Source organism: Rhyacophila brunnea, unplaced genomic scaffold (assembly GCF_057557595.1).
Source record: "Rhyacophila brunnea isolate RB1 unplaced genomic scaffold, BYU_Rbru_1.0 scaffold_8, whole genome shotgun sequence".
NCBI lineage: Eukaryota > Metazoa > Arthropoda > Insecta > Trichoptera > Rhyacophilidae > Rhyacophila > Rhyacophila brunnea.
Genome location: NW_028233350.1, coordinates 32,451,051 through 32,474,832, shown reverse-complemented (window position 1 = coordinate 32,474,832; position 23,782 = coordinate 32,451,051). Strand labels below are relative to the sequence as shown.

Genomic DNA, 23,782 nt, shown 5'->3' with positions numbered 1-23,782 from the left:
TGGTGTGAACATTTTAATCTATTGAATAAAAAATACTTATTTTTTGAGGAATCGTGATTTTCTCATCATAGATAATATATTTTCATATGGCAGCACTGCAATCTACTCTCTCATGTCATAACCTAGCTAGACTCAATTAGTCTATGGCTAGACTTTTAAACTGTCAAAACAAAACAAATCATCAATAAAAACAACATATTTTCTCAAGTCAATATGATCATGCCAAACACCGGCATCCATTATTCCACAGTGCAGATCTTCGTTTTGGTAATGTTATCGTTCTTCCCACTATTCTATTCTATTTTTGTAGTTTACTATAATATTATCAAAATCCTCATTTGGAGACCGGTCAACTTTTTGGTTTTCGCAGCGTAGTAGTCCCATATATCATATAATATATATGTTAGCCTTAGGGCATTCATGGAGATATAATTATATAAGTATCAAAGGTATTTAAATTATTAATAATGCAATAATTCTAAGCAATGTGACAATTACATATTGAGGTTATGTAAATAATTTTAATCTTTTGAGAGCTACTGATAATAATATGTAAGTTGTTAAATTTAATATGACGTAATATTTTTATCATTACTATGATATTATTTGTATCGATAATAAGTAAGATTATGGAATAGCTTATGATATTATGTTATTATTAGTCTTAGCTTAAAGAATTTAGTGAAGGTAAATCGATATCTAGGTAAGTAAAAATGGAGTGTACTTAACAACTAGGTATATTAAACACAGTAAAGTATACACTTAAATGGTTACAATACGGATAATAATGTATATAAATATACGATTCCACATATTGTCTAAGATATTTTATGTCTGTAAGGAGACTATGCTTGAAGCAATGGTGATTATTATCTGTCGATTATTTGTTTATAAATTTAAATTTAAACCATTGTTGTAAGTATACAACTATAGTATAATATCATACGTTTACCCTGATAAATTTCCATAGTTGAATGCATATAGTTAGCACAACTAAGGCTTCCCATAAACTAAGATGGTTAGCTGGTGGGACATGTTGCAATGGCTGGTGAGTGACCACATAACCACCGATAGTTTTAGTCGCAATCCGCATAGACTGTCTGGTATAAAGAAAGCAAGCGGTGAAAAGCAAAGATCCTGCTGCAGGAATTGACTCTTTTTTTTGTTTTAGTATTTTTGCCAAAATATTTTTTTCCATTCAAAACCAAAAGTTTCTTAAAAATTTTCAGACATTCTGCAGTGTTTGAAGTTTCATTTTACATGGTTCTAAATTTTTTTCATGTGCCAGCAATTTTTATTAACAGGTTACTTAAAAATTACGATGTGTCATACCGGCTGACCATCCAAATTTGCAGGAAGCCAATAATAAAATAAAATGAAAAATAATAATTAAATAACTAAAATTTTTAACACTTACGTTTGATTATTAATTTATTTTCAGGGACTGCCAATAGTTGTAGCAGCATTAGTATTTTTAATGATGCCCGTCAGTGAGAGCACTTCAACAAAGACCATGACGAATCTGGCAACATTGTCAGCAGCCGAGGCAAAATTATTTTTCGACTCTTTTGACACGATTGTTTCAGATTGTGATGGTAGGTTAAATAATAGTTAGAAATTTTAAAATACCGAGCTCCGGTGATTGACTAGTCTGAGTAAAATTATTAAATCTACTTAATGCTCGCATTATGTATGCAGATGGGTTAAATACATTATTCATTCTATAAATGGGTCAACTGGTCAAAGTAATCTCTTCGGAAATAAAGGATTTGTTGTCTGGCCAAGAGAACGTTTTGGAGGCGCCGACTGTTGCAAAGGGAGGCGCGAAAAGTTTAACACAAATATAGCCACAAGTTTGCAGTTTGAAAATGCATAGTTTATAAAGAGCCTGGCGGCCCGGGTATAACTGACATCACAAATTTACTCTAATAATTAAAAAAAGTCGCCCACGCGATTGCTATAGGTACTTAAATGATAAATGATGATGAATGATGAAAAAAATGATAGAATTATCATGCGATAATTTATTGAAACAAAAACCCTAGTTCAATTTTGATTGAATCGAAGTGAAGAATAATATCATACAAGTTGTAAGTAAAGTACTGTTAGTAAAGTACTGTTACCTACCATTCGTAACATCGTATGTATGCGAAACGGGATTTTCTGCATTAGCTGCAATGAAATCCAAATATCGACCCCATTTAGTAGAAAAAGAGCACTTTGTGCTAATAAACAAGCACATTCATCGCATGAAAAACAAATTAACTTAAAAATGAATATAATAAAAGTAGTAAAATCTTATAAAAAAAATTTATAATTTTGTTTTTTTCATTGTTGTTTTAAGTAGTACATTTTTGGCTATTTAAAAAGGTGTATTGTTTAATGAAATAAGGGGGTGGAGGCGCCAAGATTAGTTTTTTTTAAAAGGGAGGCGTAGTAACGTAAAGTTTGGAAACCACTGATCTAAGGTGTTTTCAAATTAAATATATTCAACAAAGAAGGTTCTCAAATATTGTGAATTATTTGTCAAATTAAAAAAACAGTATGTTCAATGGATGGAGTTTTTTTTATAAGAAATAGGTCTTGCCTACTTAAGTTATTATTTATTTCTAAATCTTGAATAAATTTCCAGGAGTGCTTTGGAATCCAGAACCAATACCGGGAGTACCTGAAGTAATTGCAAAATTAAAAGCGATGGGAAAAAAATTACGTTATCTTTCCAATAACAGTGCCAAAACGATGGCGTATACAAAATCTGAATTTAAAAACATTGGCATAGACTTGGATGAAGTAAGACATCATATTTTTATACCATATCTAATAGAATCACTATCGTTTACCAGTCGTCTTTTGTCTTGTTACATCAAGTCAATATCTCATAACTCTGGTATATTTAGTTATTACTGGCTTTTCAGGATGCCAGAATCTGTTAGGCTTGAAGAAAGGGCAGACATTGTAATCGAGCCAAGTTCAATATCACATCTTAACCTTAGATGGGATGAAAGGTTACATGGGTCACAATTATTCAGAAAAAGCCTCGCATACCCAGTATCTGTTCACGAAGCACAGTATACTATTACTCCGAATCTACATAAATTAAAAAAATTGCAGACAGTATGATTAAATTGAGTGCTTCACCAAGTAATATAATTATTAAATATTACAATGTATCAATAGCTCTCAGTAGCAAAGGGTGGAGGTAAGCTGGATCCGACATAAATAATGCACACTAAACCTTGTCAACCATTTGTTTTTGTTTTCATTGAACTAAGAGCGCGATGCTCAATTCGTACTTACCATAAAATAACAGTAAAAATTGTAAGTAGCCGAAATCCATCTGTTAACTATAGATTATAGAGATAAGGAATCCTTAACCATAGATTACTTTTGTTATGAACTCGCCCCCTTGCCCCCCTTCCGTATTGCCATTTACCACTGACAGCTGCTGTCAAAATAAATTGATGTGTCTTTAAAACGGCCAATACACTCAAATTCATTTAACAATTGATCTCAATATGGGTATTGAACAACTATTAAATATCCGTGACATTTAATACAACATATTTTCCTTTACTTTCTTGATTCTGTACATGTCTTAATTTAGTATAACCGATTATCGAATTGAAATGTCAGTGTCAATGAATTATGAATTAACTTTTCTTATTCAGATTTAGATATTTATGTAATATTAAACCAATAGATAGGTAGTTGAAATATATAAGTACTTAGTTACCTACACACCAACGTGGTAATATAAGTTTTAATCACTCTATATAATTATTCACATCATGGCATATATTTGTAATAATTGTATGACAAAATCTGACATTTCAACGGCAAGTGTTACCGTATCGGGAAAAACATGGTCAAAAAATAACATATATTATTCACTAATTGCGGAGACATTTAATCATTTTTATTAAATATTAATTGTGTATTTATAGTTATTGAATTTATTTTGTATATTTTTCATATTTTTGTCATCGTTTAACAATTTACCTAAATTATGAAAAAGAGAATTTTTATATATGGTAATATTTTCAATAGAAAAACAGAACGAAGCTATTGCAGATTTGGTGGACCATAGACAACTTGATCATAACTATGAAAGGCTTTCTGGATAGTGTTTTGTTGTAATTTTGTTGTAATTATGACAGACGATTGTGCATAGGGCTCTAAGACTACATATTGCAAATTATGTTAATTAGTTTTCAAAATTCAATTAAACCCTATGTAAACCATTGATATACTACTAGATGAGCAGTTCCCATACAAGTGTATATTTTAAAAATGTACCACAAAAGATATAACGAATATCGTCTTATAATATTTCCTTGTAGGTATAATGCGTTAAGACCGCTAACATGGATTCCCGAATTTCACCCGTATTGCCCTGGCTGTAAAACTAAATTTGCGTTCTTGGAATAGTGAACCTAAGGGTGGCTGCAACGCAAAACAGACAGAGCAAGTCGTCATGCGCTGACTATTAGTTAGAGTAAGATGCAAGCTAGACCGGGCTTACTCAGTAAGTTTTAACAAAGGCCGACTCGCTGAAAATCGGGCGTCATTTTAAGAAGCATATGATTCATCCAGTAGTATATCAATGATGTAAACCATGCCACAATAGATAACAGTCAAAAAATAGTCATTGTTTATAAAATATCCTAAATTATGTCATTCAATCATACATAGTTTAAGATATTTTATAGATATAAGAATATTTTTGATTACTATGGTTTGGTTATTTTTTGCCATGTCCGATACTAATAAGATCATTATGAGCCTCCACAGAGTGGAGGTTTGTATTAACATATTATTTTTACGAGAAATGGATGTCACACTTGCTCAACCTATTAGGTCCATAATCTGACTCAAACACAAATTGAAAAACAATGTGTGTATTTGCCAGACCCAGGAACTCGAACCGGTCGGTCATCATGGCTTATTGAAATTTAAAAAACTAACCAACGCCATCTGTAGTATGTATTTTTAATTCAACGAAAACAAATAAGTATGACAAGTTGTATCGTTGTATGCCTGACATGCTTTACCACATCTCCATGCAACTGTTAACATGAATGTCCGCTTGTGACCAAAAAAACTGATTGTCGACTTCATCAATCTATATAATATTATGTTGTATCCAAGTTTATAGAAAGCACAAGCGAAAGAACTTTAATCAATTTTAGCGGCAAGTTTTAATTATGCACGATTACTTGCCTGGTCTTTACCTCATGAAAGCCCACACTCTCTTAGATGTGCGGGAAAGCGCCTACATATAATGGCCACTAATATATAGCAGATTGTAGGTATGTATATACAGTAGGCGCTCGGTATTCCGGCGTTCACTAATCTGGCATGTCCAATAGTCCGGCATATTGCAACTCAGCTCTCCTGCCCTATAATCCGGCAGGTTTCACATTAAACTGCCGGATTACAGAGCCAATTACCAATTTTTTGTGTATGTTTACATAAACTAATAAAGATTTTTACTGTGAAAATCTGTGATAGAATTATTTCCTATAGAAATCCGGTATTTCCGACAATCCGGCGTAGGTGAAAAAATATGGCCGTGTTATCGAGCGCCTACTGTATATTATATGATTTTTTTTAACAGATCCCTACAAGTAAAAGTCCCCGTACGCCACTGACCTGTAACTATAATTATTATTTTTAGAATGATTTGGTCCATCCAGTTTCAGTCATGATCGACTATCTAAAGAGCAATAATTTCAATAAGAAGATTTACCTTATTGGTACAAAACCTATTGTAGACCAATTCGAGGCTGCCGGTATTGAATGTGTTCTAGGCGTAAGTACAAAAAATACATAACCACATTATAATATTTTGTCATTTGATTAAATGGGATTGAATTGGGATTAATTATCATAAACTCAATGCACGTTATTGGTATTATGAGCAATATATAGGATTTTAGTTTTTCAACCCATGGATACGTATGAAGACTAATTTTTGTACATTCACAGTTACAGATATAAGTAAGTATATGAAGTGTCTATTACAAAAACCTATAAGTCCACTATTCAATATTAATTGTTTTTTATTTGGTTTACACATTTTTGGGCACGTCTTGAAAAAAATAATGTCAAGTACAAAAAAGTAGTGTATTGTGACAACCTACCATGCGCACACCTATAATCAATGTAAATATGTATTGTTATCCCTCTAGGCGGCAGCACTGCTGGTTGCGCCAAATGTGTGCAATTTTAAACACTTCTGAAGTAAATTAAATTGCTTGTTCAAATATACATCAACTAACGATAAAATGCAGAACTGAATACGTGGACGCACGGAAAAATGCATTACCCAACACGATTATTTATTTTTTATATCACCCAAAATTCAATGAAAATGGTTATTTTAAGTTAACAAAGTTAACAGTATCAGTAATTGATGTATCAATAAGCCATTTTTACTACACAAAATGTATGCATCAACATGATAGTCTCTAATGGTACGTTTACATCTGACACTTATACCGTTATACTTATTTTATGTGTCTGACATAAAATTTCACTTACTGTTTACACCTGCATGGATCTGACATAAAATTCTGGTATACTTCTCGTTGAAATAAAGTCTCGACACTTTATTCAATGGCAACATTGGAATAAATATATGCGGTGTTTACATATGATATTGTAATTTATTCGGACACTTATTTTGTATACTTCTCAAAAACGTTATGTCAGTTGTCAATATGGGAATGTTAAAAAAGAAAGCAGCGAGTGCTATTATTTTAGGTCTTTTGGCAACAAAAAGGAGGAAAAAATGGTCTAGATGGGTGCGGGAATGGATTCAGCGACGAGAAGAACTAGGTGCCTTCCGTTTAATGTCAGAGTTTAAAATCGAAGATCCAACTCAATTTGTGAACTTTAGTTTGCAAGATTGGACCTTTTGCCAAAAAACAAGACACAATTTAGAAATGCCATAAGTGTAGAAGAACGATTAACAGTAACATTGCGATATCTAGCACTTGATCGTCATTGCATATTCAATATAATATTATCGTATTATGAGTGCAGGTGTGGGCCAAAATGAATTAGGTAAAGCGCATTTTTTCTTCACAGAGTGCATCAGAATTAATCGTATGTGCCGAGAACAAGCGATATTTTATTTTCGAACAAAATCCATAGAACACGGCACATCCGATTTATTTCTCACTGTCTATGATTTTTGACAGATCGCTACAGTAGGTACATTTATTAACGTAAACGTTGGGCATACATTCATGGTGTACCTATGATAATTGATTGTCCGTTGTTTTAGAAATATACCTATGCAATTCACTAGGTACCTGTCAAACTACGAATAATGTGTCAGGTACTTGATATAAAAGTAGACGGTGGTCCAACTTCGGTGATATATCGCGGCAAGTTCGGAATTGTCGAATACGCGGTGTTTACATTTGCGTATATAAGTAGATTGAATAAGTGACAGGTGAGTGTCGACACACGCAAAATAAGTGGCTGGTACAAATATAATTAATGTTTACACTTGGTGAATATGGTGTCATACATAAATATGACAATATAAATGTCAAATGTAAACGTACCATAATAGTACATAGTTTTTTATTCATACACCAATAAATTAAATGTTAAATTAAAATTAGTCTCAGGTTTCAATAACAATATTACCTATAGAGAACTGTGAGAAAAAGTAAGAGAAAGTTTAGTGGCACCATTGAATTCAATTTTTTTTCAAGTTTTATCATTTCCTTATACAGATAAATGATTACCTGGATGACATGGGAGAATTTGTGAAAAACATGTCCAAGAGTGATGATGGCATCAGCGCTGTTATCGTCGATGTGGACTTACAGGTTAATTACTACAAACTGAGCAGAGCTGTATCTCTGCTTAAGAATCCAGATATTATGTATTTTATCACCGGAGAAGATAGAATCTTTAAACCAATTGCGGAGTTAACATTACCGGGTAATTTTCATTGAATACCTATGATTAAACTTAAATTAAATGTAAGTAAATAAGTCTGAAAGATGTAAAATAACTAATGGTTAAAATATTTTTACATTTTGGCTGGTTAATCAACCCTTAATCGAAGCATCTAAAAAGAAAGGATTGAAACTTGGCTACACGTCACACATCACTCATGTCGCAACAGCTCTGGGTGAGCTCTGTCCTCTTCAAGTCATCGTTTCCAGTCCGGTTTATCCTCTGCAATCTCACTCCGATCCGGAATACCGATCGCTCACGCATCCTAAGCCACGCCATCCAATCACTGCAATTTTCGACTTCCGACACTTTCCAGAATGTTCGGCAGAAGTCTATTTGTTGAACATGACTGGCCCATTTTAGTTGCGAAATTTTGATAGTTTGGTAGGTTCTCCAAATTCCTCATCGACTTTGTGATTGTGACGTATCCACCACACTCCATCTTCATTCTTGGTTCCAAATATTGCTGCTGTCAGTATCTCACTTTCGAATATCAGACTTGTTACTAATGACAGATCCAGCGCATCTATTCTATACACAAGGCTGCTATCGGTAGATATAGGCGCCTATCCAGGGTAGTTTATCATATTTTATGTATTGAGGTATTATAATTACTACAATAAGTTAGCCGAATAAACTGTCAAAACTGTCTTATCTCGCTCTAAAAGTTAACACAGCCAAGAGAGGTGCTGTTAAAACATAGCACTTATTGTAACAGTAATAATTATAATACCTCAATACATAAATATGATTAACTAACCTCGACAGCCGCCGATAGCAGCCTTGTGTATAGAATAAATGCACTGATGTAAGAACTGACCTCATCAGTAAACTGAAACTTGGGTAAAATAACTCATAATAGTAATTAAAAACATGATAATACAAAATTTGTCAGGGTGTGAACCAAGTACCTACCTTACGAATGTACTACATATCTCTTAATAATGACTTCCCACAGAATGAACAACACTTGCCATTAGTATCTAACAATTTATTTTCAATGCAGGGCTTTACTATTTCACCAGAATGATTACTGAAATATCTGGCAGAGAACCGATGTTGTTTGGAAAACCTTCACCATATTTGAAGCCAATTATCTTCAAGCAATTTGATATAACCGAACCGCAACGGGCAATTTTCTTTGGAGACTTGTAAGTTATATTGCTCTTTAAATATTTTGCCTCATGTATTTAATACTTAATATTCACCACATATCAAAAATATTTTACCACATATGTTTCACTCACACATTAGCTTTTTCAAGTATAAGTAAGTAACAAAATTTACATTTGAATTTATGTACTTATGTAATATTATGATTTTTGTCAATACTTTAGTGGGGGTGGAAAAAGAACTATGCAATGCCGGAAAAAAACAGTTCAAACAAAAATCAAACATTATATCGAGGGTATACTGACAGAAAGCATTAAGTCATTAAAACAAGTTCTGAGATAATCGCAAAAAGGACTTTAATTTTTTTTTCAAAGCATTCTCCCACATAGATTTTTTTATGATTTAAAAACATTTTTTCTACATTATAAAGACTAACCTTTATGGCAAACACAATATACGACATGTTACAAGTCCTGTATTTTGTATACGCAGAACGCATTAGATCATTATCATGCTTTCTATCAGAATAAAAAAATAACAATATGATTTAATAATGTTTCTATTTTCTCACCATTATATCCTATGCCTTTGTGCGTTTTACCAGGACATAGAGCGTAAAATTGTATACATTTTGGCATTTAAAACAGCAAAAACTGAGATAATGCATTCTGTCAGTATACCCTCGATATTGAGGTGGTGGGAATTTTCAATAAGGAAATCATGAGAAGTGGGAAGCGATTTGGGTTTAAAATGTTTTTAATGTCTCTATTAATATTTATTTAGAGGAATTCTATACTATTCATTTGACCACTTTATTCCTATTTAAACTATGAACAATTATTTTAAAATCACCATCTGAAAATACCTACACAAGTTTTAAGATTATAGGATTTTTTATTCTAGAAGAAATATGATGTGAGTCCCACGATTCAACTGTTTTTCTAGGAATGTTTTTGATGTTTTTCAAATTTTATTTTATTCTATAATAAAGAATCCAGCATTGTGTGTTTTCAGTATTGAATTAAAATAAAAAATAATTGAGTTATTTTTATTTTTGATTAGGCAGTACTAGATTCTGAAAAATTATTATTTATTAGACGTCTAACTTGTTTTTTAACCGTAATACTAGAGGACTGATGGGTCTTTCCGATGTAGACCCGATCACAGTCATTGCATTTTAACTCATACATGTTGCTGTTATCCGAAGGTTTTATTTTTCCCTTGGCTATTTGGACATAATAATTAAAGTATAAAGTAAAAAGTTGTAGCAATTAGCAATTAGCAATCAGTATTACAGGTGTGACACACTTCGGTGTTAATGTTTTGTTTTCAAAACAAATCGGTGTAGCGATGGGCAGTTGTCAGTAGATTTCTCAATCATAACCTAGACTATCAATGACTATTATGATTTATTAAATTACAACATGGAGAAATGATGACTCTTGTAACGTACTAAATATTCAGTTGTATATATAGTGAAGGACGATGATGGAAACAGTCACTTGGCACTCGATCATCACATCTCGGTACATCGCAGTCCCTTCGATATAGTTAGTAATACCAGTATACCAGTACCCTTCCTCATAACTTTGTCCCTGCCATTTTAACCATTGTATTCTTTTATTATTGTGTCGGTAAATATATTCTTTCCTTGATTCATCCGAGGAACTCCGAACAGACTTTCTCTCTACACTCATCATCTCCTCAGGTCTTAGAAATAAACATTGCCAATTTCTAATTAAAATTACTTTGAATTAATTATGACTATTATTTTAGTGTGTGCTTATCGGGGTCTGTGTATATTATGTAATATTAAGTAACGTTGCTAATACAGTACACTTTGGTAACAGCGTGTAAATCTCTTCTCTGTTTCAGACTTGTACAAGATATGGGAATAGCAACAGTCTGTGGCTTTCAAAAGATGTTCGTTCTTTCTGGGAGTGATACTCTAGAGAAGGCGGAGAAAATGGTCAACCCTGCTTACAAACCTGACTATTGGATTAAATCTGTAGGTCATCTCAAGAGTGTTATTGAATTAGCTGAGCAACAGCCCTAGCGAATCAATATATTTGAACAAATTTTAAAATTGACTGGCTGAAATTTGTATAAAATCAAGAATCGAAACATATTGATTTGAATAATACAAATAAAGAAACTTTCTTTATAGAATACTATATATAAGCTATACCAAGTCGTTGCTGACATGAATGAAAAAAAAAATGTTTATAAACTTAAAACTGTATGTGTGCCACAAGCGCGTTTACGCACTCTACAAATCCATGCATGCAAGGCCGGCAATAGAAAATGAGCCTGTATACATGCTGTACTTTACACTCACTACACTAGCGCCAGTCGGTTGTTTTAAATAAATTAATATATTAATATAATAATAATAAATAAATATAATAATAATACACTATACTGCCGTCTCTTGCAATCATGGTGACATTCTTAACCGATATATTATGTACTAGTCTTTATGATACACTTTTAATATATTTCTAAATAATGATGTTTCTAAGGTTTTATTTTTCACAGAAATTTGTGGCCCAATGGGTATCACCATTCTAATACCTCCCGGCATCTAAAGGGTAAACGCGTACCTACCTAATTAGGTAATAAGATTTATATATCAATATATAACAACACAGATGAGACGGGTTTATTTTGGAAACCTCTCCTTCGTAAAACGTATGTTCATCGCGAAGAATAACTTACTTAGCCAAATGTCACATATGAAAAGGATTGGGAGAAGGTGGGTATTGAAGGTGGGTAGGAAGGGAATTGGATGGGAAGTATGTATGTAGGCAGGTGCGCCTGAGTATGGAGCGTGGAGATGAGATAGGAGTGCGGCAGAACATGAGACTGGGGGAATGCAGGGCCATGGGTGGTTTGACAATACCTCTAAAACCTCAGTTACCCGTCCGGTTACTTTACTCACTCGTATCTCTGTAATAATAAAATACATATAAATGCAATTATAAATATCTCGGTTTTGAGCGCCACTCTATGAAATGCATAGAGACAATAGTGATAAAAGGTAAGTAATATACCAGGGAGGAAAATGCCCAAGGACCGCATCACATTTATGACGTGCTCCAATGCAACAGGACACAAACTAAAGCTTTTGCTTATAGAGAAAGCCAGGAATCCTAAGTCATTCAAGAATATCTGCCTCACTGAACAATTGGTTGTATCAAGTGATTCACTGTTAAATATTTATTTAATAAACTTAGTTTATAAATATGTATAATTTAGTAATTTTTATTATAAATAAAACCGTAATTTGCTAGTACTTCTCAAAAAAACTATTTTTACGAAATACCTGTTTTAATTTTTACCATATTTTGTATGTATGCACTATTACCGCCAGTTTCACTAATTGGACACTTGTCTGGTTTTTGGGGTGGCGGATTACGGAGAGAGTACTGTATTACAATGTTTGATAATCGCTACTTTCTTCAATATTGATTCCTCTTGGCCTTTCATTTCAATTGATGATTATTTGTGTAAAAATTTGATAATAAACATTTCTAACAGTTTAAAAAATCATATCTAGGTAATTATTTTACATGCTTGTGCCTTCCCAATACGAAGTATTTTATTTTTAGATTTTTAGTCATTGAATATAAAAAAAAATGTGATATTTGTATTTATCAGCAGTGATAAAATATGTTAAAATAACATAAGTGTTTCTCAAATGATATGTAAATACCTATATATTTTCTTAATTAAAACCACCTTAAAATAAAATTCAATGTGTTATTATTTTTAAATTATGTAGGTATCTAGATCAGTAGTTCTCACGTGAAATTCAACTGTGGCCGTACAATTGACGTTGACAATTCTATGGAAACGTCTGGTGGCCGCACCAAATTTCACTTTTGTTGTGATTGAAAAAATTAAAGCTAAATTTTATTTACTAAAAAAAATTTAAAGGAAGTGTGGCACTAAAAACTTTTCATTCTGACACGTTTGTAGCATCATGGAAGGTGGCTGTGCACAAACCACGGCTGCATATACATGGTGGGTGGAGATGGGGCAACTCAAATCAAATCCATTTCCATGTCCACGGTTTCTATTGTTTACTTTTTTTTAGTTGTTTATTTATCGAACTAATTCGTGGCAAAAAATCTTTTAGGAATAAAGTTGACCCTTTTATATAATCACTTTGAAGTTTTTCACTTAAATATTATTCTGTACAGCGCTGGTGGCTGCAGCAAAATGGTGGCCGCACATGAAAATCACTGATCTAGATATATCTTTAATCTTCTTACATATCCTTACATAAAACTATTGTCTTTTATAAAAGCCACAAGCACTGTGCTTCGTCATATTTACATAGTTCTATATGATGTGCCCCGTATACATACTTCACAAAAAAGTGGCATCACCGTTCAAAGCTCAGGCATATGCCGGCGTTTGTGGCAATATAAAAAGACTTACGTACAAATCAATAGACAACAAACAAACAAAATCAACAGACACGATTGAGTCACAGTTATTTCAATAATTTATATTGGACACAACAGAAGCATAAAATCATATTATATTCTTAACATTCTCAGACAATTTTAATTTCAAGTTTTTGAAAATGGCAGCATTGCATAATGAATTGCCGAACATTTTGTGTAAGGGGTTAATACGCTTTTTAAGTTTGAACACCACTGCCAAAAATTGGAAATAAAAATAATAACCAGATTATTATAAAATATCAAATTTCTTGGCCAATTCAATCAATTAAAAGAGAATTATTTAAAAACAAAAAGAGAATTAGTTACATCTCTGCCTGCATAAATGTGGTTGTGTATTTTGTGTTATGCATAAAAACAAAATTATGACAATAAAGGTACCTAGTTTAATACATAATATTATTTTATTTTTACAGTAGGTACTAAAACACACATTAGCCACATCATAAACAATTATTACAAGATAAAAAGAACTTTTTATATAAGTCATTTTTTAATTTTCTGTTTAAAAAAAATATGATGGAAATAATACTGAAATGTCATTTTGACACTCATTGATTTCCATAGTAACACACGTATATATTAATAATTTAGTTGTTAGGACCCTAGCAACCAATAATAGTGGATTGGATTACGGATTTCTTCCGAAATAACTTTTCATACAAAACAGAGTTAACTGGAAATGAATTTAATTCTATTTAAAAATGCCTAAAAGTGCATTGGCATCGTGTTCTGATATATTCTAAAAGTTTCAAATGTCTAGCTAGTCGGGAAGTTAGTTAAAAATCGATTGCAAGATTTGTACCGGACAAATGTGATACAGATGAATCTGTGAAGTTTCGAGGGGTGTATTATTTTCTGCTTAATAATTTCACTAGGAAGTGTTTCTTTACAAAGTTGTTCATGTTCGTTAATCAAAGGATTCAGAGCTCGGGCTAATGCACTACATTTCTTACCAATGAGTGACAAGTTCAAATCTCGTTGAATGGTGGTATCTATTATCTATACTTATTAATAAATTTTTCCTTTTTGCGACTGATTTTAGGCAGTTCCTTTTCAGGGGTTAACATTGGTGGGACGGGACTATTATTAAGTTTTTTTCCCAGGAGCCCGAAAAATAAATTGACTAAATTCGTGAGCTACCCAGGTACCTAGTGAATGAGTTTATGCAATGTTATGAGTTAATTCAAGAGGATATCGAACTGTCAAATTTAATATTGCGCAAATGTGAGAACTTCTATAAGTACCTAACCAAACGTTGAAATCATTTTGAGAATTTTTCTATGTATATTATCATCAAACAATATTATCATGGTTGTGGTCCAGATTGTTACAAATTATTTGTGTCTTGCTAATTCAATATGCAACATATGTACATTTCCTGACATTTAGTTGGATCATCCTGGGTCCTAGGACATAGACCCTAATAATTTTGTCCAGCGCACTTCCAAGATCGACGTAGTAGACCATTATTTTGGTTTTATAATGAATTTATATTATTTACAGGAGATTCAGATATCCGTGGCGCTAATATGTTTAATGACAGCAGGAATCTGTTATGCTTCACCAAGCGCCATCACTGATCTGTCAATATTGTCATCGGACGAGGCAAAGATATTTTTGGATTCCTTTGATACAATTGTTTCAGATTGTGACGGTAAGCCTAGCATTTTTTTCTTGCAGTCGCCATGTATTTTTCCTTTGCCTTAAGTCTCATGCACGTCGTAAAGGTAACTTACATGAGAACTCGGTGTAGTCTAATCTTAGATGTATGAGTACGAACGCCGCCCTAAGAAATGTGTGTGTCGCAAAAAGAAATATTTAGCTGACAGAAAACGCTGCTCAAAGTAATGAAAAAGTGTGACCAGAGATGCCAAGTCGAACATTGGATTTTCAGAAGAGAAGCACATGAAACCATGATATCTTCAAACATAGCCCACCATCTACATTAATATTGTTGGGGTTCTGTTATTTATATATTTATAATTTTACCAAGACTTTGACTGCGACACACTTTCTCTTCTCCTTGCGCCTCTTCTCCTCTAACTGAGGATCCATTATTCAGACTTTCTCTCCAATTCTCTTAAATAATATATAATCTTACTAAGCTCTACGATCTTCCCCAATGCCATGGTTCGTTTATGCTCTTCGGTATTCTTACGTAGGTACATCTGCATGTCGCCGCTCTACTATGTGTCGTTCAAATTAAGGGGATTGTAATTGTAACACTATACCTCCTGAACACCACATTCATCGCTGTGTTGTGAATAGCTTATCCCCAGGAGGGCATCAAATCTCTTACCGATGGTGTGGCGTGAACTTAATCTCAAAATCAGCTTGAGTTCAATTGATACCTTTAGTAAGCATCGAAAACCCTTTATCATCAAAACAGTAATTTCTCAATAACTCAAAGTGTTTGAAGTCACTGAATTGTAGGTATAATGTTTTTCCCACTTGGTAAGGGTAGGTTTCAGCATAGCATATTTTCATATAAATTAAATATTTATGCTAAACTTATTAGATAGGTATATATCACATAAGTGTTTCAAAAAATTTTAATTAAATTTAATAATGTTGCCACATGTAAATAAATGTATTCGAAAATTTTTTTAATAATCGTATATTTTTGTAATAATTACATTTTATTGTAAATTCAAAAAATAGTATTGGGGTCCATTTCGAAAAAATTACCTATAATAATTTAATATTGATTTTTAAGGGGGTTAGTGTCCGTTTTGTCTTGTCTTTTAGACATGCTGTGTCAGAATACTAAGGGAAACATTGTATGTCCCAAATGATTGCATCAATTCTCATGGTCTTTCACTGACACAGGCCTTGTGCGTCGTAGAATACCGAGAGGAGTGGGGCCAACCGTTTAAAAAGTTCAAATCATTCGGGTCACGATCCGAAATCATGAGGTCCTGGCGAAGAAGATGAAATATTCCATTCACTTAAATTTGTTAACTCCTGGGGGGGGTCCGGACCCGAAACGCCCCCTTCCCAACTTAGTGGAAGTCTCCACATATAATATCTACAATATAATATTCGTGAGATTAGAATTATTTTGATTTTCCATTAAGTCGAAAAGTAGTTTTGATATTTTTCAGGAGTACTTTGGTCATTGCAGAATCATCAACCAATACCTGGCATAAGAGAAGTGGTAACAACATTAAAATCAATTGGAAAAAAGCTACATTTTCTCACCAACTCGAGTGCAAAAACAAAGAAATATACTAGACAACAATTTACAGACATCGGCATTGACTTGGATCCAGTAAGAAAATGATTATTAAAAATATTAGTACCTCATAATATATAAATATATGAGCATACATAAGTGAAACGGCAAATAATTTTCACCGATAGGTGGGACGAAAGTTCACATCGTCGCCAATCGCCGAGCGGCATTCGAGGTGGGAGCACGTCGATTTTTTTGTGATGGCGTCGTAAGAATATATTCTTATATTGTGTAAAGATGACTAAAAACGTTATTCCTGTACTCGAAAAAGCAAAAATGTCAATGAATAGGTATATAATTTTTATGACAAATTATGTTCCGTTCGGCACGCGTCATTAGCACAATCCGGGCGTCAAATAGTTACGATCTTTTTAGACCATGCCTCAGCTAAGGTATAGCCTTAACGTAATAGCCATATATAAAGGAAATCATGGTGGAGAAAACAACTGGACCCTAAATACCTGAGCAGATCTCGCAAATATGGATACGTTGCAGCTGTTTAGAAAGTCCATGGAGCTAGGCAATATGTACCTAAAACTGGCCGACCGTTGAAAATATATGTGGCAGCAAAGATGGCAACACCGGCGACAGGCGGAAAATAGGAGAAGAAACCATAGCAACCAAAACAATAGAACACGAAGGAAAAATACCGGCATTTTTCGCCAGATATTTTACCCATTATTACTTAATTAAGTACAGTATAATTGATAAGTAAAACGTTAAATTATTATTCTAAAGATAATAGACTATAAAAACATTAACATTTAAAGAAACCAACACGTCAGAAAATTCGAAAAGTAATAATTAATCATTCATTGCTCATTGAATCCATAAAAATGATTAAGATCAGATAATTTGTTTGATAAAAAATAGGGTAGGTACTTATATTCAAAATGTAAACCCATCACTAATACGTCGTCGTCATATTATTATCTTTTCTTTACGCATTACATCAATGTATATTTATTTTAGTCTAACAACTATGATGTTATACCCAACATTATATTATTCAAATAATATTCTTGAATAAATAGTTAGTCCTGTAATACAGAGTTCGATAGGGTCCGTCTTTATGAGTCCAAATTATTGAGAAGAACGATAATTTATTTGGATAAGTACCTAATCTATATAGATAAAAGAAAGAAACCAAAGAAAGAAATGAGGAAACAACGAGTCCTATCTAAGAAAATGACGTCTAGAATTTATTTTGCAGTCGATAAATGAGTTTGAAAGGAAAATGCAGCTTAGCAAAACGCGTAAAAATGAGTATACGTTGATTTATGAAGACATACAAATTAATATGATTCTGGACGCCATTTATTAAAATTCACATCTGTGAAAAAACCTTGGCATGCCACCCATTGTTACAAATATACATATTACAGATACTCCTAAGGTAGGACAATGCCCAAAGATGTTAAAGAAAACCTTCAACTTTCCTTTTCTTTTGATGACACTACATTTTATTTCAAGTTCTGGCCTCTTCCACAGCCTTCTTCCTTACCAACCACCTTCTAAGTAGTCAAAATTCTTTTGTCATTGTCATTCGCTGGATGAAGACTAATCTTCAATGTTGTCTATTACATTATTAAATTGTTTTATTTTACAGAAAAATTTGATTCATCCAATTTTGACCATAATTGACTATCTGAAAAGCATTAATTTCACAAAAAAGATTTTTCTTATTGGATCTGATACAGTTCGAACCCAATTTGAGGCTGCTGGAATCCAATGTGTCAAAGGTGTAAGTAGTCTAAATTATTATAATAATACATACCTAGGTGCTTACTTTTTTAAGTATCTACCTACCCATTATCTAATATATACAAAAAATACATATTTCGGGTATTTTAATACACAATGCGTTTGATTAGTAGGTGCTAATTATTGACACTTTTTATTAGGCACGGTGAAATAGTAATGTAGCATCTGTCTCTAAAGTAGTGTACACACATAGCAATGGTTAATTATCATTCCTGTATACCTAGAGTTGGGTATTTCCCGAGAAAATCTCGAGAATTCTCGAGATATCGGGAGATTAAAAAAAACCTCTAAAAGTCCTAAAATCAGTGTAAAAACAGACAAATTCCAAAAAAATATGATTTTTTTATTAATGTAAGAAGACAAACAAAATAGAAGTAGGGAACAAAAATAATTGAAACATTACTTATTAAAATAGAATTTCAAAAAATTTTCAATCGCTGCGTCTGACAATTGCGTACGCTTTTGAGACACAAAATTCCCTGATGTTGTAAAAATTGCGCTCGTTTTGAGTCGACGTTGGATTAATTGTGTTAAATGCCCCGATCAGTCTTTGAACGTTTTGTGTTTTATGTCCACTTCTTTCATATAGAAAATCGTTTTTCAATTAATATTAAATTTGATAATAAATAAATGTTAAAAATTTCAATTCTCGAGATTCTGGATGGGAAATCTCGAAAATTTCTCGAGAATTCCCATCGGAAAATTCCCGAAACCCAACTCTATGTATACCTGTCCTGATCCAGATTTCCTTCTGATTAGCGACGGACAAAACATCGAGAGCATCGACAGTTTCAAGTACCCGGGGTTACACACCACGGGAGATGACATTTAGTAGAAAGAGCTCGCTATCCGAAAGGGCATGGCTGGAACAACATTCAACACAATGCGGAGTGCCTGGGACTCACGATTGTACTCTGTCAAAACCAAATGCCGCCTATTCGACCCTTGCATTCTGACGGTGCTGCTTTACGGTAGCGAATCATGGCACCTTACGAAGACTCAGAGCAACCGTATACTTCGAAAACAGATGTTTGCGACGGATACAACACTGTCATTCACTCTCATCACGCTGAGAGTGAATGACAGTGTTGACACATTAAAGTATTACTTAGTGGTTTTTTTTTGTGTAAAAATACGTACCTATCTGTTTAAATGGTTATCTTTTAGATCCTATTTACGTTAGAGGGATTTCGTTAAGCTTTTGTTACGCAATTTGTGACAAATACGCATATTTTCAAGATTTAATTATATGACTAGTTTGAGCTGTGTAGAGGCCCCTTTATAAATGTCATTAAGAATCGATTGTGCTATCTGTAAAGAATTAATTGTATGAACAGACCTGAATGTACGTGAGCAGGATCGTTTACTTTTATTATTTATAGGCTCAATGACTGTAAGACATAATTTTTTTTATTTAAAACATATTAAATTTTTTGAAAACATATGTGCATTGATTTGATTTACAGATAAATGATTACCCAGATGATATGGATGAGTTTGTTGAAAATGTAACCAATACTGCTGATGATGTTGGTGGTGTTGTGTTGGACATGGATACGACGATCAACTATTTCAAAATAAGCAAAGCCATAGCACTCCTTAGGAATCCTGATATTTTATATATGACATGTAACAAAGAAAAACATTACAAACTACCTAACAATTTGACGATACCTGGTAAGATTTAAAATTATCGCCATTTTCAATCGGCAATAATTGATCGTATAAAGCCGGGTACTGAGTAAGCGACCCGTAACTGTGACCGTCCCAGATAGTAGTAGAAGTAGAGAGAGAGTCTACGAACCTACGTGATAGTCAACATTACCTTCGATCAGTCACAGAAAGTCACAATCGCGCTTTAATGTGATTAAGAAATTCACCAATAGAATTATATCATGCCAGAGAAGCAAAGCGAGGCCTTTTCGATATGATATAGGTACATAATGTCCAAATCTATCATGATATTACCTTGTATTACAAAAATAAATCTTATACCTCAAATTGGACACCTTTTATTTTGATCAAATATTGGTTGTGTGTTATATAGGATTGAGTTTGCCTTCGGCCATATTGTTCCCTCGAGTCGCCTAGGAGTCATAACTCACATTTTTCAATTTTGTCATTTTATAGTGAAATACACCAAGTGATTCTAAAGGCATTAATCTATATAAAGAAAAATAGTTGGCTATCAAAAGTCACTTTAAACCATGTGTAAATCGTTGACAAAGTTGACTGTTCGTGTCATAACTCACATTATTAATTTACTACATCATTATGTACTATCATTTACACTAAAGCCTTTCTAATCAATCAGGGAGTTCTATTTCTCATAGTGTGCTCTGTGCCGGTAGCGTTAGGAGTATTATATACATGGCCCTCACACGTGAGATAAAATCACATTAAATATTTGCTCTAACATTTAAAAAAGTATCGATACACGACAACTCCATAATTCAAGTAAGTACATAGATGTTTTCAAAAATACAAAAAAATGCTAAAATTACACTTAATAGGTACCTATAATATTTGACCTCGAACACCATTTGGAAAAATGCTTGTATAGCGTCATATTCCGTTTAACCTTAGCAATAGGTAGGGGGCCAAAGATTTTAGCCTGGGGGCCCGTTTCAGGATGTGGGGGCCATGATTATATATATATATTTAAATACTTAATGTAAATCGACCCACTCACTCATTTATATTCAAGGGAGTTCAATACTGTTCTTCCAATTACAAAATACAGTGCTCTAGTGGTTTTTTGCGATTATTTCAAAACTCGATTTTTTGAATACCTATGTGAGTTATGACTCTAGGCAACTCGTTTATTCGAAGTTCTCTAATAATAAGTCTGTATTTTAAAGGTACTGGATACTTTGTTACGACGATATCTGAATTGTCTGGAAGAGAACCCATGTTGTTTGGAAAACCATCCACATATTTGAAGCAAATCATATTCAAGCAATTTAATATAACCGATCCACGGCGGACAATTTTTTTTGGAGACACGTAAGTGCGATTTAAAAATCTTTTTAGTGGTAAAGGTAAGCATTCTGAAGAGCAGTATCCACAAGAATGCAGAACTAGACTGCGGCTCTATAATATAGAAGAAAAATATATAATATAAAAGGGCGTAACCCTCATAGAACAAATTTTACAGGAGTACCAAAAAAGGTTTTTTGAATGATTTTGGTTCAATATTAAAAAAAATAAGCACGTACATTGGGTGCATGATGATTGATGATTTGGTGTAATATCTTTTCGATCTAACAATAATTAAAGAATTTATTACATAAAAATCATTAAAATTGAGGGTAAATGCTTTTTTCTTTAAAATAAAACTTAATATAAGCTCAATTAAAACCTAAATTTAGATAGTAATTTAGCATTTGCGCTTTATTTCCTTTTTACAGAACGTGTATTTAGTTGTATAGATTATTAATATCTAATAAAAGCACTTTTCGAAAAATCGAGGGTTACACCGTTTTTTTCCTAAACACAGTCGATATCGAGACATACCTACATGTCACCGCGGTCTTTTTTGGAAACAGTTGCAATACCGCCAGCATGCAAAAAGCGCGTGGCGTAATACTGTAATCACATACAGTGCCATGACGAAGTCAATATTTATTATATAAGCACACAGTAAGTATATCTTTCGACTGTCTGACGTTTAGTATTTTGCAAACTGGTTTATATTTTGAATATTTGGTAATAAATCACTGTTGCAATACAATTACAATTAATAAATTTCGCAATGGCAGTAAATCGATGCATCAAGTTAGATTTGGTAACAAAATTATCATTTTTGTTCAAAAGCCAGTGGAGGTTATCCTTATCTTTACAGTTGTGTTATTGGAATATTAATTGTTATCTTTAAGCTAAATGCGTCGCCTAGAGTCATAACTAGAGTTGGTTTTCGGGAATTTCCCGACGGGAATTTTCGAGATTTTCAATCCCGAATCTCAAGAATTGAAATTTTTAACATTTCGGAAAATCCCGGATCTCGAGAATCGGGATTTCTTTATTATCAAATATTAATTGAAAAAACGATTTTTCTATATGAAAAAAGTAGGCAGAAAACATAAAACGTTCAAAGACTGATCGGGGCATTTCACACAACTAAGCCAACTTCGACTCAAAATGAGCGCAATTTTTGAACATCAAGGAATTTTGTGTCTCAAAAACGTATGCGATTGTCAGACGCAGTGTTTTTTGAAATTCTAGTTGTTTGTTTTCTTACATAAATAAAAAAAGACGTATTTTTTTGGAATTTGTCTGTTTTTACATTGATTTTAGGATTTTTTTACTGATTTCTATTAAATTTCCCGATATCTCGAGAATTCTCGAGATTTTTTTCTGGAAATCCCGAATCTCGAGAATTCAAAATTTCGTCATTTCGGGAAATCCCGAATCTCGAGATTGAGATTTTCTCGGGAAATACCCACCTCTAGTAATAACTCACATTTTGCAATTTGGTCATTATTTTTTAGTTAAACAGACCGAGTGATTTTAAAGGCATTAATCTATATAAAGAAAAATAGTTGGGTATGAAAAATCATTTTAAACCATCTGAAAATCGTTGACAAAGTTGACTGTTGGTGTCATAACTCACATTTTTCAATGAATAATGTGAGTTCTGTCACCAAGGCCTCTAACCAATCAGGGAGCTCTATTTCTTATAGTGTTCTGTGTGTAAATATAAAACGACTCACTCACTCATTAATATTCAAGGGAGTTCAATACCTTTCTTCTTTTCAGGCTTGAGTCGGATATGGGAATGGCATCAGTGTGTGGTTTCCAGAAGATGTTTGTCCTTTCTGGAGTCGATTCTCTGAAAGCGGCGGAAAATACAGTGAATCCTGCATACAGGCCTGATTATTGGATTGAATCCATTGGGCATCTGAAACACGTTATCGACAAGTCTAGACAACAATCTTAGACTAATCTCGTCAATGAACGACTAATGTGCTCAACCGGAAACTACGAATAACAAATTAATTTAAAACGATATTTTACAAATATTTTTTTAATTAATTTTATTTAAAAAAAATTATGCGTTGAATATTTTATATATTATATACTGATACCAATTAACGTAATAAATGCCTAAACCCACATTCAAAAGTCCCGTAATCGACAGAACTATTAGGGAGATAAGTAAGGGAGGTATTTAACTAGTAATAATATTTTTTAAATAATTCTAGCAGCCAATCGC

General features: G+C 33.0%; 1 protein-coding gene across 1 annotated transcript; it reads left to right on the top strand.

The window, feature by feature from the left end:
* The first annotated feature begins 138 nt into the window (after positions 1-138).
* Positions 139-23,642, top strand: LOC147064154 (uncharacterized). Its single transcript, XM_085958641.1, has 13 exons — positions 139-267; positions 1,442-1,595; positions 2,633-2,790; positions 5,678-5,812; positions 7,752-7,962; positions 8,987-9,131; positions 10,969-11,101; positions 15,072-15,222; positions 16,673-16,839; positions 18,413-18,547; positions 20,034-20,244; positions 21,429-21,573; positions 23,326-23,642. Exons 1-13 carry the CDS (start codon positions 214-216, stop codon positions 23,504-23,506), a joined length of 1,980 nt encoding a protein of 659 aa, XP_085814767.1. The 5' UTR covers positions 139-213; the 3' UTR covers positions 23,507-23,642.
* Positions 23,643-23,782: the final 140 nt, after the last annotated feature.